Source organism: Alexandromys fortis, unplaced genomic scaffold, assembly GCF_014885135.2.
Source record: "Alexandromys fortis isolate MF-2015 unplaced genomic scaffold, M_Fortis_MF-2015_v1.1 scaffold_348, whole genome shotgun sequence".
NCBI classification, from domain to species: Eukaryota; Metazoa; Chordata; class Mammalia; order Rodentia; family Cricetidae; genus Alexandromys; species Alexandromys fortis.
In genome coordinates this window covers 20,271-38,617 of record NW_026068223.1, presented here as the reverse complement: position 1 = coordinate 38,617, position 18,347 = coordinate 20,271, and the positions used below count along the sequence as shown (strand labels likewise).

The window sequence follows — 18,347 nt, the reverse complement described above, 5'->3', positions numbered from 1 at the left end:
ACACATGCATACACACACATACAGAAGCATATGCACACATTCACATTCACACACCTACAGGCATACATATGCATGCAGTTATGAAATTATTTAATTGACCTACAATGGCCATCTGCAAGCAGGACAACCAGAGCAAGAAAAAGCTTCTCAGTCTAAGAAACTAGAAGCCCAAAAATAAAAATAGAGAGGGCAATGATGCAGCCCCAGTTCCAGACTGAAGGCTCCAAGCCATTCTACACAGTCATGGTCTAAGTCTGTATCCAGAGGCCACACAATCTGCAGTCTGGCATCCCAAACCAGCAGCAGCAGCAAAGAGAAGAGCTGGGGTTGAGTTCCTCCCCTTCTGCCTTTCACTCTGCCCGGTCCCAGGCTACTTTCAGGGTGAGCCTTTCACAGTTAGATCACTGACCCGTGTGCTACTCCTCTCTGGAAACACCCTTACAGACACACCCAGCTGTGTTTTACTGGTTTTCTAGAAGTCTCTCATTAATGAAGATAACAGTAAAAATTAACTATCTCCCTGTACTCACGCCCTGGGGTACAAGCCTGGGCCTGGAAAGAAGTTCCAAGGTGGAGGCTCACCCCTGGGCTTACACAGCATCTGGGAGAAGCTGTGGACTGCCAGAGACACACAACCAAGTCAAAGGGTCTGACAGTACCCGTTGCCTGGTACTCTGCAGTGGCTCAAAAACATAGGCATTGAAGGCGCCACCACTCAAGGGTTGCTGCCAGTCTTCCTGCCTCTTTTTTCTTGGGTTCTTTGCGTAAAACCTTACCTGGTTTGCTAACCCTTGGCACCTGGGAAAGCAAGGTCAGAAGTGGAATTTTTGACAGGAACTGAGGGTGTGTGGAAGGTAGGACTGGGGACAGCAAAGGGTCAGTAAGCCTCGAAGGTTGTCTGAACTCCAGTGTAAGAGCAGCTGGGGAAAGGGACCATTTCTGGCTGTGGCTAGATTTCCTTTCTTGACCGTGGAAAGATTCCTGTTCTGAATCAACCTCTGTCTAGAACTCATCCAAAGTCAAGGAAAGGATGGGGACAAAGCCCTCTGCACCTCGCTTCTTGGGACAAGTCAGGTGGAAGCCCCGAGAAGGGAGCTCCCGTACTTCACTCCCCATTGTGGCTTATGCAGGAGTAGAAAGGGGCAGATGGAAAGGACTGTGTGCAGGTTAGGGGAGTGAAGGGGGCTTCCCTTGCTGGCTCTGACAGAGAGGGATGCAGGCTGGCACCCAGGCAGTACAGCCCCACCTCTTCACTGTAGAGGGGGCTAACTCTGTAAGGAATGCTCCTGTCCACTGTGAGGACAGAGAAAACGTGCAGAAATGGTTAAAACAAAACAAAAACAAACAAATGAAAGCATTATTTCTAGATGCACAAATATGTGCAGGGCCCTTCCAGAACCTGGCGATTCCTCTCTGTTTGTCTACAAAGGAGAAGCTTCCCATTGTGGGAAGGCAAAGCCCAAAGGTTCTTGCTGGGCAGGTATATCCGTTTTTAGCCTCTCTGATTAATTAGAGTATTTGTTGATTTTCAGCCTGCAGTTTCAATCAAGCAAGGGGATTTTCAAAGACTTGGTATGCACGCCACTGGCAAAACACCCTTGAAGTGAAGGAAGAGCATCCCGATGCTTGCAGGGGCCTGTTGGAGAGACTCTGGGAGCTCAGTTCTACAGCTCTAGTCTGCGAGTGCCAATCGCCTGCTAAATCTGAGGGACAGGGCCAAGGCTGCTCCCCACAGCCCCCCTGCATTACCCCACCCTTCCTGTTTGCCCTTGCCAGCTCAGCATTAAAATCTCAGTTCCAACAAACTCAAGTTTGTTCCCTCCGAGTCTGTGGAGTGGGGGACTGGGCAGCATGTCCAGAGCTCCAGAAAATTTCAAGGGTTATTATATTAGGGGCAAGATGTGGCCCAGAGTGGGGTCATGATTTGTGTAAAGACTTAGATAAGAGAACTCAGCACTAAGGGTCAAGACTCACATGTGACCCTGACTCTAGGCATGACATCTACATCTGGACTTCCAAGCTCAACCAAGCTTTATTTCTGGACATTTGCATTTTCTACCTAGGCTTCTTCTCAGACTCAGGTCTGAGAGTCCTTGATAATCTGACGTGGTTCCTAGCCTCATCAGTCAACCATGGTTGTGTTGCTGGGGGTTGTGTCCCAAACTTCCCAACTTTACAGCCAGTAAAACACACAGACATACAGACACAAAGACCCACACACACCAGTCATGCCCCTGCAGTCTAACTGAGACCCACAGTGGTCACAGAGCTGTAGGGGGAGGACCCCATAGCTTTGGGTGGAGGCAGGAAAATTCTTCCCTCAATTCCTCCCTGCGGCTAGGCTTTGTGAAGCGTTGTCTCGGGATGGCTCACTGCCCCATCTGCCCTTCCCTACCCTATGAATCTGGCTCCAGGCTCCTGGATGGGACTGCCAACCACAGCCCGATGACTGGGTGACTCATACCTCAGCCATCCTCCCCACGTTTTTTGTGCAGAACACTCAAGGCAAGAACGGCGAAGATGAAGGCACCGTTGCTTGCCTTCTTCCCTGGGGGCTAGAGCAGGATGTGGGGCCTTCAAGGACAGCAGCTTATTGTTGAGGATTGTATGGGAGAGGAAGGAGCAGGAGGAGGTCCATAGCATGAAGAGGCATTGCTCTGTCCCTAGGTGTCCCGTCCGAGGAAGACTAAAAGACTTGCCCTATAGACATGGTCCCAGAGATGGAACTAGGTGGTCAGGTCTCTGGAACTTAGAATAGGCATGGAAAGGGGTCACACAGAGACCCGAGGAAGGATTTGATGGAGGGGACTCTGCATCTGTCAAATTAAGCCAGCAAATGGTTGCAGTGTTCAAAGGGAAGCTGATGAGATGCCTCTGGCTTTGGGGTCTGTACCCTTGATGTGCCCTGGCAGACATGTGCAAAACCATTGTTTTAAACTTAATTTAATTTTACTATTTTCTGTTAAGAGTGTTGGCTCTGAGGAGAGGATTCTGGGAAGGTGTTGTGGATTTACCTCTTTCTCGCCCATGAATCTGTGAGGTGGTCTCTGTTCACAAAACGGGCCCACGTTCTATGTTCACGAGGACAGGAGTGAGAGGAGCTGTCTGTTACTCACCCTCTGACAGGAAGGCCAGCTGCTGAGGACCCCTCTGCCCTGCATGAGGTTTGATAATGAAAGCAGAGGCTAAGTGACTTGTCTGACCACGTCCTGGGAGTGCCCTGCGGGAGAGTCCAGGACTCCGTGTGATCCTGCTCTTCCTGCCCACAGGGATTCCAAGTTGGGGTGGGTCTTTCACTCAGCAGAGGGGCTGGTGCCTGCCTCTCCACGGGTTTCACTTATACCCGACGGGTCTGGTGAAGTGGGTAGGTCCACTCTCCCTACCACAGAGACTCCCACTTCTCTTGTGACACACCCTGCTTAGTTACTTGCCCCCACCAGACTCTGGTCGTTGGCCTGAGTGTGACTTCTGTAGCAATTCTCAGAGCAGCCACAACGCACTCCTTTCCTGGCAAGCCCTCCTTCACAGACAGCCAGTGAAGACTGAGTGGGGAAAGAGAATGCCCCCGTGTTTCTGGAGGTCTGGCTCTTTCTGCAGCAGTGGGGTCAGTAGCCAATGCTGTGTGTGTGGTGGGACTTTCCTTGGCGGTGGTTTTCCTGCTTGGATACCCCAGACACCTGCCTCAAGCTTAGAGCTGTTCTTCTCAGGGATGAAGGTCCCCAGTGTGTTTCAGGACATTCACATCTGCTCTCTAAAACACCACAAACGGTAACACTGGCATGTTTTGAGGGTCTCAGAGACCCTCCAGGCAGAGAGACACCAAAGCCTGTTGCCCAGGGCCTGCCAGGCCAGCATGGCCAGTGAGTGTTGCAGGATCACCTATTAGCAGACTTCCCAGTCCAGCCCCTGGTGAGCCATCACCAGCTCAACAGACCCTCGGCTCTCAAGAATTATTTTCCACAGCCTTGGCTTCCTCGAGGCAACATTAGGCCTGGTGTAGAGATTCCTTTGTCTAATTCCTGATCTCTTGCCTTTCAGCAGTTCTCACTGCTCCAGCTGCATCAGACAAACAGGGGCCAAGAGCCCTGCTCTTCTTTGGGAGGGGTCAGAGAGGGGATCCCACTCAAATCCTGAGCCAGAATGACAAAGGCACAGGTTGGGACAGACATTCACTGGAATCTGAACCCCTTTTCCTTCAAATGGAGCTACAGGTGATACCAGCACGCTTTGGCAGGCTACTGTGCCAGCCGCCTGGTCCCCCCAACTTGCTCTGTCTAGTCTCTCTGGCAGTCTGTCTGCAGACTTAAAATTCCATTTTCCATGCCTTTGGCTGTGAAGGAGGCTTTGGGCTGGAGGGAGAGGAAACACAGCAGTTCCCTCTGCTTGGAACAGGGTGGTTCCCCGTTATAACAGGCCTGCCGATTCTCAACATGTTCCTGGAGAGATTAGAAACTCCTGCAGGTATGTGTTTGCGGCGGCCTTCAGCCTGTATCAACAGATACAATGACTCACTTCTTCCCTGATGGAATAACTGAGAACTTGCTGGAACAGAGCTTGGGGGGTACCAGAGAAGCTAGCAGAGCAGCTCCCCACAAAGAGAGACACGGCTGCCAGTCCAGTATCAAGACTTTTTTTTGTAAAGGATTAAGTGGGGTTTGCTGGTTTATTAAGTTCCCACATGGGCCTGGCTAGGAGAAAGAACAGCAAGGGTGCACATGGAAAGCTGAATTAGGAGGAACTGTGGAGGGTGGGTCTGGCCTTAAAGAGAACTCAATGGTGAACAGCCCGGGTGAGAGGGCCTAGGTCCTCTGGCTTTTAAGCTGAGGGGTTGAGGGATCTTTCTGGCCTGAATCTTGCATGGGAATCTGCCCTGTGGTATCTGTTATAAATGAACCTCTCTTAAAGAAAGCACAGTGCAGCAAGGGACTGGACCCCACTTCTCTGGAACATTACCCAAAATATGAAGCCATAGATCGCCTTGCAAGAGCTCAGATCTCTGCAGCCCCGGTTGCACAGCCAAGTGTAAGAAGGGCAGATAATTGGCAGATGGGAAACCCACTCTGCCCCGCTGATGGCCCAGATCCCCTAAACTAGTAAGGCAGCAGGAACCAGGCTGGGGCAGCGGACAGTCACTGATTATGTAAGGATCTCTAGGTCAGCTATCCACTGTACCCAGGTCCTGTGGTGATAAGAGACACACTGCCAGGGAATACCAACGCTGCAAGGAAGGGTTATTTCTTACCGAGCTGAGGCTGCCGGGAGGAGCATTTCACCCCACACCGCTGTGCAGGTGTGTCGGGTGAGCTCACAGTTGCCCCCCGGGCATGCCCAGCCCACTAATCATTCACAGCTCAACAGCTCTGCTGCCCAGCCCACTTCTAAGGTGGATAAAAAGGGGCCTTGAAACTGCTAAGTAACAGAGCCACCCACAGCGTCCTGTTGAGCGCCGACCTTTCCTGCACCTCCCCACTCCCAGCGCCCAGTGCTCTTGCTCCTTCAGGGACAACCATCATGTCTCGCCAGTCGAGTGTGTCCTTCCGAAGCGGGGGCAGCCGCTCTTTCAGCGCCGCCTCTGCCATCACCCCGTCTGTCTCTCGTACCAGCTTCAGCTCGGTGTCCCGCAGTGGTGGTGGTGGTGGTGGCAGGGTCAGCCTTGGGGGTGCTTATGGAGCAGGTGGCTATGGCAGCCGGAGCCTGTACAATGTGGGGGGCTCCAAAAGGATATCATTCAGCTCTGGCGGTGGCAGCTTCAGGAACCGATTTGGTGCTGGTGCTGGAGGCAGCTTCGGCTTTGGAGGAGGAGCTGGCAGTGGATTTGGCTTTGGTGGTGGAGCTGGTAGTGGCTTTGGCTTCGGTGGTGGAGCTGGCTTTGGTGGTGGCTATGGGGGTGCTGGTTTCCCTGTGTGCCCCCCTGGAGGCATCCAAGAGGTCACCGTTAACCAGAATCTCCTCACCCCTCTGAACCTGCAAATCGACCCCACCATCCAGCGGGTAAGGACTGAAGAGCGCGAGCAGATCAAGACCCTCAACAACAAGTTTGCCTCCTTCATCGACAAGGTGAGATGTGGTTCTGTCCAGGGCAGATGAGCATGAGTAGAATCCGGAGTGAATGCTAAAGACAGCTGTGGAGGGAAGATGTTCTAGGCTTTGCTCAATCACTGCCATTGTCTCTAGGTGACTCTGTCCTGACGTTGTCCCTCCTTAGTTAGATAGCAGCTGGCAATCAGGGTCAGAGTTCCTCTCTTCCAGAGGGTACCCCATAAGGGTGTCTGATTCCAGTGCACTGAGATGAGCTCAGGTCTCTGATAACCAGATTGCATAGAGGCTGAGGTGTCTCTAGCGCAGGCATTCTGGGAGTCTTTTCAGCCCCCGTGAATCAGATCACACTCCAGCCAGTCACTACCGGGATCTCTGTGCCCTGCATGAGGGAACTACCTTCCCTAGAGGGAGGATATTGAGAAGGTCCATGCCGACTGTCCCTTACAGGTCACAGGCCAGGCACTGAACACAGGGTTTGGTGGGAACAGCATGTGACAAGTGCACAGTAGTAAAAACGTCACAGAAGCTGAAACTTCTCCCTCTCACACTCGGCCCCCTCCAGGTGCGCTTCCTGGAGCAGCAGAACAAGGTCTTGGACACCAAGTGGGCCCTGCTTCAGGAGCAGGGCACCAAGACGGTGAGGCAGAACCTGGAGCCCTTGTTTGAGCAGTACATCAGCAACCTCAGGAGGCAGCTGGATGGAGTTCTGGGAGAGAGGGGCCGCCTGGACTCAGAACTGAGGAACATGCAGGATCTGGTGGAGGACTTCAAGAACAAGTGAGTTGTAGTGTGATGGAAAGAGAGGCCCCGGGGTCTCCCTAGTACCAGATCTGCTCCATAGCTGGGCCGAGGTGTCCGTCTTTCCCACGGGTGAGGCGCATGCGCACCACGCCACTAAGCCAAAGCTCCAAGCCTCTGCTAGAAAGTGCCAGTCCCAGGCTTGGCTACGCTCCAAAGCATTTACCCACCTGCCTAGGTAGCAGCTTGTGCCCCTAGCACCATCTGGTGAACTGGCCGTCCTGGAACCTTCCCTCTTTGGGAATCGCCTAGTGCCCTCAAAACAAGAAGCATAGCCCTCGATAGTTCCCGTTCAAAGAGGAACCCAGCTGGGTGGCTCCAAGAATTCCCTTAGCCACACCAATCGGCTCCTGCTTCCGTGGGCTGCTAGTGGTTTATTTCTTTGTGTGTTTCTGGTGTTGTTGGAGAGTGAACTCACTTGCATGCTAAGCATGTGCTCTGTCACTGAGCCACACCCTCACTCCTGCAGATCATTGCTGATCCAGGTGAAGAGTAGTGGTACTGGATGAGTATTTGGTAGGCAGTTTCTGAGAAGGCAGAACCTCACAGGGTATTGCCCAGGTCTTATGGTGGCCCATTTGTCTGTCCGTGAGATGTGAACAGACTCCTCCTTCCAGTGTGGAAGCGTGTTCACATGACTTCACAGAGACCCTTTACCTGGCCCTGACCATCCGTCCAATGCTTCCTGTCCCTTTTCCCTTCAGGTATGAGGATGAGATCAACAAGCGTACCACTGCTGAGAATGAGTTTGTCATGCTGAAGAAGGTACGTGTGGTGGAGAGAACCCATAGCCCTGGGCTGTGCTCTCCTGATGGTGGAGCCATTTAAGGCAGGTGCAGGTTGTTTGATGGCCACCACCGTTATTTCCTTAGGATGTGGATGCTGCCTACATGAACAAGGTGGAGCTAGAGGCCAAGGTCGATGCCCTGATGGACGAGATCAACTTCATGAAGATGTTCTTTGATGCTGTAAGCAATTAGCCTAAATTTCTCCTGTGGGTGTTTTATTATGATACAATAAATGGAAGATTTCAATGAAACTCATTAAATAACAGGATCAGATGACTGACTTCAAGTGTCCCTATAGGAGCTGTCCCAGATGCAGACACATGTCTCAGACACATCTGTGGTCCTGTCCATGGATAACAACCGCAGCCTGGACCTGGACAGCATCATCGCCGAAGTCAAGGCCCAGTATGAGGACATTGCCAACCGCAGCCGAACAGAGGCTGAGTCCTGGTACCAGACCAAGGTGGGTGCCTGGGTGAATATCAAGGCTACAATTGTCTAGAGGTCCTAGCAGTGCTAAGGACAGGACTCCCAGGACTGCTGAGGCCACTGGGAGTAAACTGCAGGGGAGCCAGCTATCTGTTTCCACAAAACCCAGGAACTTGGGCAGAGTTTCATGGCAGTACCTTTAGGAGAGCCAAGACTCTCAAGAAGTCACTTAAGATTACAAAGGCCCAAACCAGTCCCAGACCCCAGAGGACTCCAGTTACCACTCTCCACAGTTCCTGCCGGTGAACTTGGGGAAGTGTATTTCACCCTGTGTTAACTGTATTTTCCTTCTCTTTTGGTGGCATTAGTATGAGGAGCTGCAACAGACAGCTGGTCGGCATGGCGACGACCTCAGAAACACCAAGCATGAGATCTCGGAGATGAACCGCATGATCCAGAGGCTGAGATCTGAGATTGATAATGTCAAGAAGCAGGTAAGGAGAAATTAAAAGAGGACAAAGGGGTTCTGGACTTACGAAGGAAGACATCTTTTGTTTTGCATTTGACACATGACACACACACACACACACACTCATGCATGCATGCACACACACTCATGCACACACACATGCATGCACGCATGTGTACACCAAGCTGGAACAATTCACAATGCTGCCATATTTCACCACTTATAATATCCAGGATGTACTAGTTCTTTCTAGGGCTCCAGGTTTGGTATAGCTGACTTAGACTCTCAGAAATGGACAGTGAGGACAATTCAGCCACCAAAGTGTCCCCACTGCTTTTTTTTTTATCTCCACAGTGTGCCAACCTACAGAATGCCATTGCTGATGCAGAACAGCGTGGAGAGCTGGCTCTCAAAGATGCCAGGAACAAGTTGACCGAGCTAGAGGAGGCCCTGCAGAAGGCCAAGCAGGACATGGCCCGGCTGCTGCGCGAGTACCAGGAGCTCATGAACACCAAGCTGGCCCTGGACGTGGAGATTGCCACCTACCGCAAGCTGCTGGAGGGCGAGGAGTGCAGGTGGGCAGACATCGTGTGCCAGATGAGAGGAGAGTGTGACGGAGGGCGCCAGATGCACAAACAAATGGCTGAATACCACCCAGTTTCAGTCTGGCATGGGGTGGACCGCGGGCTTTAACTGGTGTCTTTGACTTACTCCCCACTCCGTCCTCGGGGACTCTGTCCTCCACAATCGGCTAAGTACCCCAGCAGGTATATCCTGCACAGTGTCTTCCTTCTGCTTTGCTCATGCTCTTTTCTAGACCTCGGTGTCCCTGCCATACTCCTTGCCATCCTTAGTCTCTTCCACCGTTGGGATGCCTCTCATGACTACTCCAGCTCATTTCCTCTGGGTTCTCAAACTACTGTGTATTCTTCATCTTTTTCTGGCACAGGCATTGCTAACTGTGAGTTTCCCTCTGGCTCGCGGTCCCCTGCGGCACGCAGGATGCTATGGCAAAGCCTGCTTTCTCATTGCCACATCACCATCACCGCTGCTTACACACACCTTCCGTGAACTGGGTGGAGGACGTGTGAGCCTTGCTCTGGGCCACACCTTTCTCCGGCCAAATCCTTCCAGAAAGCGTGATCTTTTCTAACTTACAGGAACTTAGAGATGTGCAGGGTCCTGGCTTTGGGGTGACCCTAACCATGACAATGACAGGCTTGATTCACTCTTACCCCAACTTTTTGTCTTTCAGGCTGAGTGGAGAAGGAGTTGGACCAGTCAACATCTGTAAGTAACTTAGATCAACTCCAAAGCCCACTGTTTCTAGATAGCAGACATTCCCATGCCAATAAATGATTGCCAGGCAGTGAGCAGCAGGTGGGGGGGGCAGCACAAGCAGGGACATGAGGTGACGCAGCTCCACCCGACTTCCTATAGGATTCACACATATTGAGCTTTGTTCTTAATACTTGGCTCTACCAAGTACCCGGCCCTATGCCTTGTCTCTGGTGTCTTCATTTTTCTGTCAAGGACCCCAAATGAATAATTTAGTTCTTCTGGCTCATTCTGTTACTTTGTAAAAAGGTCAGGTATACACTCTACCCAGGCAGGATCAAACATGTTAGCTGTGTGGAATAAATCTGTGTGACCCTTTTCACCCATTCCTCTTTTCTCCACAGCTGTTGTCACAAACAGTGTCTCTTCTGGCTACGGAGGAAGCAGCCTGGGCTTTGGTGGTGGCACCGGTTTTGCTGGTGGCCTCGGCAGCGGCCTTGGAGGAGGTGGCGGAGGCTACTACTCGAGCAGCAGTGGGGGCAGTGGTTTGGGTGGTGGGCTGAGTGTTGGGGGCTCTGGCTTCAGTGCAAGCAGTGGCCGGGGCATGGGCTTTGGCAGCGGTGGGGGCAGCAGCTCCAGTGTCAAATTTGTCTCTACCACCTCCTCCTCCCGGAGGAGCTTCAAGAGCTAAGAAGAGCTGCTGCAAGACCCTGGCCCTCATGGGCAGCCCCAGGCCCACGGAGATTGCTTCCTCTAGGCAGTCACCCAGGCCTACTCTTTCTGGAGAGTAGTCTAGACCAAGCCTACTGCAGAACCACATGGTTTTGGTTCCTAGGAGGCAATGAATCCCAACTTCTGGCCTCCCATGCCACAGTTCTATATTGTGCTGCAAGTCAGTTTTTAGGTACCCATAGATGGTCTTCGATGACACAGATATCCAAAGTTTTCCAGAATGGAAGCCACCAAAACAGAATTCTTACCCTGAAACCCATCTTACTTCTTTTTCTGACTTTCTCCAGAGTGTGTTCAATAAAATGCTTTTATAATATAAGCCTCTAAGTAGAATGGTTTTCTCCAGGTCTATGATCACCTAAGACCCCTCAAGGTGGGTCCTGTCCAGGTGTGCTTGGTTTCTTTGTTGATTCCCAGGGAGGACTCTGAAAGGGGGCGTGGCACCATGGGTGGTTCACAGGTCTTGAGAGGCAGGGAGGCTGTCTCTGCAAGGCACAAAAGGGGAGTGTCCAGAGTCACACCAGGGTAGATTTAGAGCCCTGCATTGTCGTGGGGGCTACTTAGGGCAGTCTGATTGGTAAGGATCAGCAAGATGGGCAAATGGGTTCAACTGAGGTTTGTAAATAAAGACGATGCTGAGATTTTCTCCCATCATGGGTACCAAGAGAGTCACCTGGCATTTCGTGCCAGTGTCAGGCAGGTAGCACCACACAGTTTACCAAGTAACGCTGGCGATTTACCTGAGATGCCAGGGCTCTGCTTGTGGTGCTGCCATTCCCTCTTAGGTGAGCTCCCTTGCATTCATGCACAAGTGAATGTCTAAAATAAATCCCATTTAAGGATGCCTGGGAAGCTGTGTAGTGAGCCTTCGGAGGTGAAGGCTGTTAAAATAGACCCTGAATAGAGTGTCATGAGCCAAGCTCATGAGATACTGATGATACTGATGATACTGATGATACTGATGAGTCAGTGCTTTCAGCAATGTTTGTTGTAGGTACTTTATTGCTATGACATTAAGGCTGTGGAACTCTATTGTGCAGAACAATCCGTTCTTTCCAAGTATACACAGAGGCCCAGCTATGTCGTTTGGAGTGGGTGGAACATCTCTCTTCCCTAGGCAGATGCCATGAAGCAACCCATCAGAGCGCCTGCCTCAATAACACTGATGCGGCTATTTTGACTTGGAAAGGAAGGCCCACTAAGTCCATTTCTTTTAAAAGAAAGTTTGTAGGTATCAAAGACTTAATCTATTGATTCAAATTTAGGTATTTTAAGAGTCAATATGATTGTGGGGACATTTAGGAATCAATAGTTCTGATGCGTTAGAAGAGGGGATCTTGGTCTCCTTTGAATCCAGTCGCTACAATCCCCACGGCTGCAGGAGCACCCCGCTAATGTCTAGTAGAACCGCCACACAAAAGTGTCATTGGACTCCAGCATGGACTAAAGCCATGAAGTTTTGTCATCTAGAGCATTTCAGCAGCTGTGACTACAATTCCTGGCTTGTATGGTCAAGGCCCAAAGCCAACCCAGCACAGCTTTTGATCAGTTTTGCTCTACAGATTCTTTCAGAGTAGCTGAGATTTCCACTTATATCAAATTGTGGAATATTGTTGCATTATTCTGCTTTCCCCGATTTCAACCCTCTCCCCCCTCTCTCCCCTGTTTGGGGATGCACCATGGCAAGGCCAGAGACTTGGGTTGATACATGTCTTCCTCTGGAGAGTCCCATATCATCATTACTGGGGTGGAACTGGTCCCCCAGAGGCCTGGGAAGTATCACTAGCAGTCAATGAATGTGGTAGGGCCTGTTGGCGCGTGGCATCAGCATCCCACATGGTAATTCTCCTCCACTGTGCAATGGGACCATTTACTGCAGGTTTATCCGTCTTCCTTGCACACTCCATAAAAGGAGGCCTGTGTGAGCCTGAGACATAAAAGGTACACCCCGCTGAGCTTAACATCAGTCCTGCTTTACAGTAGGACTGGCGAACAGAACTTAACACGGAGCATGGACTGAGACACAGCATCCAAGGGTATTTTAATGATAGACCCAACCCTACACTCCTCCTAAGTGACAATTAACTGTGACTTCTGATTCAGACCAATGAAACCTATAAAGTGGATCTTACAAAGTTAACCTGAAGCAAGGGAGATCTGTGCTACACACAGCATGCTAATAAAGTTTGCCCAGGCTGCGTAGCAGCTTGAAGCTAGATGACAAACCATAGCAAGAGACAGATGACTCTGTGGTAGTGAAGTTGGGGGAATGACAGTCACTGCCCCCATTCCGAAGACTGTCCCAAGCCCTAGTTTCTGATGACCTTTCATCTGTGAGAGCCATGTCCACCCACGCACACCTGTAGATATTTACACAAAGCGGAACACATGGAAGGCAGCAATCCCTCCTCACTCAGCAGAGATCTGAGCCCACGGAGCAAATTGCTGTCTCCCAGAAGGGAGAGACAGGCAGACAATGGTAGAGATTTTTAGTTTGCTGGGGTAGAGAGCGCCACCAGGAGGAAGTTCAAAAGGGCACTTGACAGACAGAGAGCTCAGTACCATGAGGCAACTTGGGCTAGGGAAACAGCCTTGCTTTAGTGAGTTTTACCTCTAGGGGCTCTACCAAGTCTGTGTATGGAAGGCTGGAGAAAAAAAAAATCCCCTCATGCCTCCAGCAGGGGGAGCAGAAAAGAACTGTTTTAGAAACTATCAGAGTTTTATTCTTAACTGACTGCCTATCTTTGGACAAAGGATTAAATCACAACTGATTTTGTTGAGGGTCCAGACAAGCCTAATTGATCGGAAAGAAGGGAAACAAGAGAGGCTAAGAAACAATGTTCTACTGTAATGAAATGGGGGTGCTCCAGACAGGGCATGTTTACAAATTCTTTGATTAGGGCTCTCTGGAATGAGACTATAATGATAAACCCAATGAAACTGAAAGGCACACACACAGAGGAGAGGCCCAGGAGAAATGGGACTGAAGATGATAAACCTTGCTTGTGAGGATAGGCTGCAGAGGTGTAACCCATGTGAGTGGGAATACTAGAAAACAGGGTTAGAGGACTGGACAGAAGAAACCAAAAACAAACAAACAAATAAGACCCCCCCCCCGAGTCAATAATGACAAGCCTCTCCTAAAATTAATGTCAGCCACGAAATCACAGACACAGGAACACAAAGCACTCACTTCACACTTCAGAACATCAATGATAAACAGGAAAGCTTTGGAAGAAGCCAGAGAGAAAAAGCAGATGACCTACCAAGGAGTGAAAACAATAATCAGACATGTGGCTTCTGCAGAGAATTCCTTCCTCATGGGTCAGGAAGAGAGTGGCTTGAGACAGTCAACACTAAAGAAACAAACCCCATTAACACAGAAATTCTGCATTTCTTAAACCTCTATAAAAGTGAAAGACAGTCAGGTATGGTGGCTCACATCTGTAATTCCATCACTAATCAGCCCAAGAGAGGAGGGTTGCTGATTTGAAGTCAGCCTGGGCTACACAGCAAGTTCAGAGCCACCTTGGGAAACTTGGTAAGATCCTGTCTCAAAATAGGAGTAAGCTTTCAAAATGCTGGGAATATGGCTCAGTCAGTGGTCAGTACTTGCCCCTCATATACAAGTCCTGGGCTCCATCCCCAGCACTGGAAAAAAGTGAAAGAGAGAAATAGACTTCCTTAGACAAACAAGGTTGGTGGGACGAGCTGCCAGCAGTCCTGCCCTGGAAGAAGAATTTCAGAATTCTTCATTGAGTAGGAATACTGCAGAGGCCAGAATCAGACCTTAATTAAAGGAAGAATGAACATGGAGAAGGAATAAACAAAGGAAAAGCTTTTGTGTTTCTCTTTTTCGTTGATCCAACACAGTCTGCTCAAAATTATAATGGCAACTGTATCTTCGATGTGTTTGTAATGCTTTCGTGAAACGATGACGGCCATGATGTAGAAGACAGGAGAAGGACACGGGTTACATGGCCGTGGTTCTGAACTGAGACAGTGTCCTTTGAAAGTAGTCTTGAAAAAAATGTGCTGGTGCGCTCCTGTGCTTCAGCGAGGCCCTTCCAGCCCTTCCCTCAAACAGCTTTACAGATGCAAGGCAACCAAACTCGCAGTGGGACGTTGTGCTTAGACTGTCAAAGTGCTTTCAAAAGTTTTTACACAGACATAAAGAGCCTAGAACAGCCCAATGTCAAAGAAGAACTGAGGCAGAAGAATGACTCTTACTGCAAATCCACAGTCATCGAGGCCATGCAGCACACGAAGGAACTGAAACGTTGGGAAACGGCCCAAAGACAGAGCTCCCCACTAGCTCCACAGAAGTCTAATCAGCTGGTCCTTGGCAAAGACGCAAAGGCACTCCAGTGGGGCAAGAAGTCTTTCTAAACAGAGAGTTCTGCAACAACTGTATACTCATTCACAAAAATGACAACCTAGGTACCTTTAATTTTCCACAAATTTAACTCAAATTGTTCATAGCACAACATGCAAAGGGGAAAAGTATAGAATCCCTACAGGTAGCAAAGGAGAGAACCCAGACAACCTCGGCAATGTGTTGGTAGATATAGTAAGAGAACCATTAAAGAAGTAGCTGGTAAGCTAGTCCTCATTAAAATTAAATTCTGTTCCATAAAGAACACCAAGAGGATGAATAGTCAAGCCGCAGATAAGAAGAAAAGGGATTCAGACAGTTGCAGAAAGTGTACAAAGATCTCCAAAAGGCCGGGCGGTGGTGGCGCACGCCTTTAATCCCAGCACTAGGGAGGCAGAGGCAGGCAGATCTCTGTGAGTTCGAGACCAGCCTGGTCTACAAGAGCTAGTTCCAGGACAGGCTCCAAAGCTACAGAGAAACCCTGTCTCGAAAAACCAAAAAAAAAAAAAAAAAATCTCCAAAAGAAAGCTCAGTGATAAGAGAAACAGTCACTTGGATATCAGTGTGTTAGTGAGCAGAGAAGGCACATCACTCAGTCATGCATGACTGATAATGCATAGTCCGATGGCACATAGCCACAGGTGAGCTGTTCATTATCACATTATGTCGGAGAAGCGCAAATGGGACATCACCAGGGCTAGGCAAACGGTGTCCAAACCCAGACCCCGGACACCACCCAGTTCTGGCAGTGCTGTGAACAAGAGGAAGTCATGGTTGAAGGCAGTGAGATACAAAATCAGCCAGTCACTTTGGGAAAGACTTTGGTAGTTTCTTACAAAGTTAAACATACTTGCATCAGAAATATAGCAATCATAGTCCCTGGCATTTGCACAAATGAGCTAAAAGTACCTGACAATCCAAGAACCTCCACATGGACTTTTAAACCAGCCATATTCTTGAATACCAAACTACCTGCTGTCCTTCAGAAGGCCGACAGACAGACTGTGGCATATCAAGAAAATAAATATTATTCTGGATTTAAAAAGAGCTATTAATTCATGAAAATGCACAAAGACAACTTAAATGTACATTACTAAATGCAAATAACTGATCTGAAAGGGTTGTGGTTGGAAGCATCTAATATCTATCTATCATCTATTTATCTATTATCAATCAACAAATCAATCAATCTTATCTATCTATCTACCTATCATCTATTTATCTGTCATCACTCAATAGATAAATCAATCTTTCTATCTATCATCTATTTATCTATCATCAATTAATCAATCTTTCTGTCTGCCTATTTACCTACCTACCTGCCTACCATCTATCTATCTATCTATCTATCTATCTATCATCTATTTATTTATCTATTCTGTATCAGTCTGTATACCTGAGAGACCCAGGCTCCAGCAGATCTGTGATCCATAGCCGTAATACAATCCATGAGCATTCCGGCTCTGAACCCAGAGCCAAACCAATGAAAGAAACATACCCTGAACTTGAAACCTGAGCCAGTAAAGAAACACTTTGTCCCAAAACCCAGAGGCAGAGAAAAACACTCTGAATCTGAATCCAGAGCCCCTAGAACACGCTTTGCCTCTAGAATCTAAGCCTGTTTAAAAAAATGGAACCAAAAAGCTAAAAAGAACCAGAGGAAAAAAACACAGTTTGACCCTTAAAATCAAAGCCGTCCCCCCCACCCCCCCACATAAAGCCAACAAATCCCTGAGCAGGAAAAAAAATCTCTGAGTAGGGAAGTAGTAACCTCTAGTCTAGAGGCATGACTTCCCATAGGAGTCTAGAGAAGTAATAGCCCCTAGCCTAGAGATGTACCATGACTTTTTTCCTACCTTATCCCAGAGAGGGAAGCCTGTAGACTTGGAATTCCCCTCATCCCATGTGGGATGCCAATCCCAAGCCTTGTAGACTTGGAGTTCCCCAAGCTTTCCCATCTATAACCCCCTCCCCATATCTCACCTCTTGGGGTCTCTCTTGGTCTGTTTCTGTTGCTGCTGTTGCTGCCACTGCCATTCTGGACAGATGCAGGGACCCAAGTTAACTTGCAACAAAAGCTCTTTGCTCTTGTGTTGGATATGGTCTTGTGGTTGTAATTTGGGGATCTGGACTTTGGACATATCTATCTATCTATCTATCTATCTATCTATCTATCTATCATCTATCAATCAGTCTATCTATCATCTATCAATCAGTCTATCTATCTATCATCTATCTATTTATAATCTATTTATATATCTATCTACCATCTACCTATCCATTGATCAATCACTCATCAATCAGTCCATCTATATCTATCTATCATCTATTTCTCTATCATCTATCTACCATCCATCTTCTATCATCTGTCTATCATCTATAATCATATTCTAGAAAAAGACTCAGAAAGATAAAAGAGCAGAAGCCGACAATGACAGGAAGCAGAAAGGATAAGTGAATCACGGGATTAGGTTTTAATCATAGGATTTTCCTAGATCAATGCAATTCCATCATTGCATATTCTTCAAGTCTCACAGAAGAGTCAAGAGCTGGATGACCCTCACATTAACCATGCACTTGAGGGGTAACATCGTGTTAGGCAGGTTCATGCACTGTAACCCTCATAGCACCTGGCTGGAGGATGACCACAGTGGGGCACACTGCTTAGTTGTGTTATGAACAAAGCGTTACTTCAAGAAGGGAAGTTTACTTTCAAAAACGGTGCAATAGCTTTTGAAAACTCACATACATTTGCTGTCAGTGCATGAATTCCATTTTAAGGTATCTATTTATGCAAAGTGAATATTTATGTTCCTAGAAATTCTAGTGTGCTCAACTCTCATTTATTCAGTAGAACCCCTAGCTGGAACTATCTCAGGAATTTTTGAACAGGAATTGATTTGGGAAGTCTTTCTATATGTGTGTTGCTTTTATTGGTTAATGGATAAAGAACCTGTTTTGGCCTATGATAGAGCAGAGTAGAAGTAGGTGGAAAAACTAAACTGAATGCTGGGAGAAAGAAGGTGGAGTCAGTAAGATGCCATGTAGCCGCCAGAGGAGAAAGATGCAAACCGCCAGTCGGAACCTTGCTCGTAGGCCACAAGCCTCATAATAAGATATAAAATAATAGAAATGGGTTAAGATGTAAGAGCTAACTAAAAATACACTTAAGCTATTGGCCAAACAGTATTGCAATTAACACAGATTTCTGTGTGATTATTTTGGGAGTCTGGGTGGCCGGGAACAAACAAGCCGCCTCCGGCAACAAGGAATGTGTTAATAGAACATGACATATTCAAGTACCACTCAGCTACAAAGCACACTCAAAACACATTGTTGAGTGAAAGAGCCCAGATACACAAGCAAACTAATATAATATAATAAATTATAAATTCATGTGTAACATGATATAAATATATACTGTATGGCTATTTGATGG

General features: G+C 48.4%; 1 protein-coding gene across 1 annotated transcript; it reads left to right on the top strand.

Annotated features, from left to right (window-relative positions):
• The first annotated feature begins 5,431 nt into the window (after positions 1-5,431).
• Positions 5,432-10,852, top strand: Krt5 (keratin 5). The gene is made up of 9 exons (XM_050130596.1): positions 5,432-6,057; positions 6,602-6,816; positions 7,542-7,602; positions 7,710-7,805; positions 7,924-8,088; positions 8,423-8,548; positions 8,878-9,098; positions 9,779-9,813; positions 10,206-10,852. The coding sequence occupies exons 1-9, from the start codon at positions 5,512-5,514 to the stop codon at positions 10,490-10,492; spliced, it is 1,752 nt and encodes a 583-aa protein (XP_049986553.1). The 5' UTR covers positions 5,432-5,511; the 3' UTR covers positions 10,493-10,852.
• Positions 10,853-18,347: the final 7,495 nt, after the last annotated feature.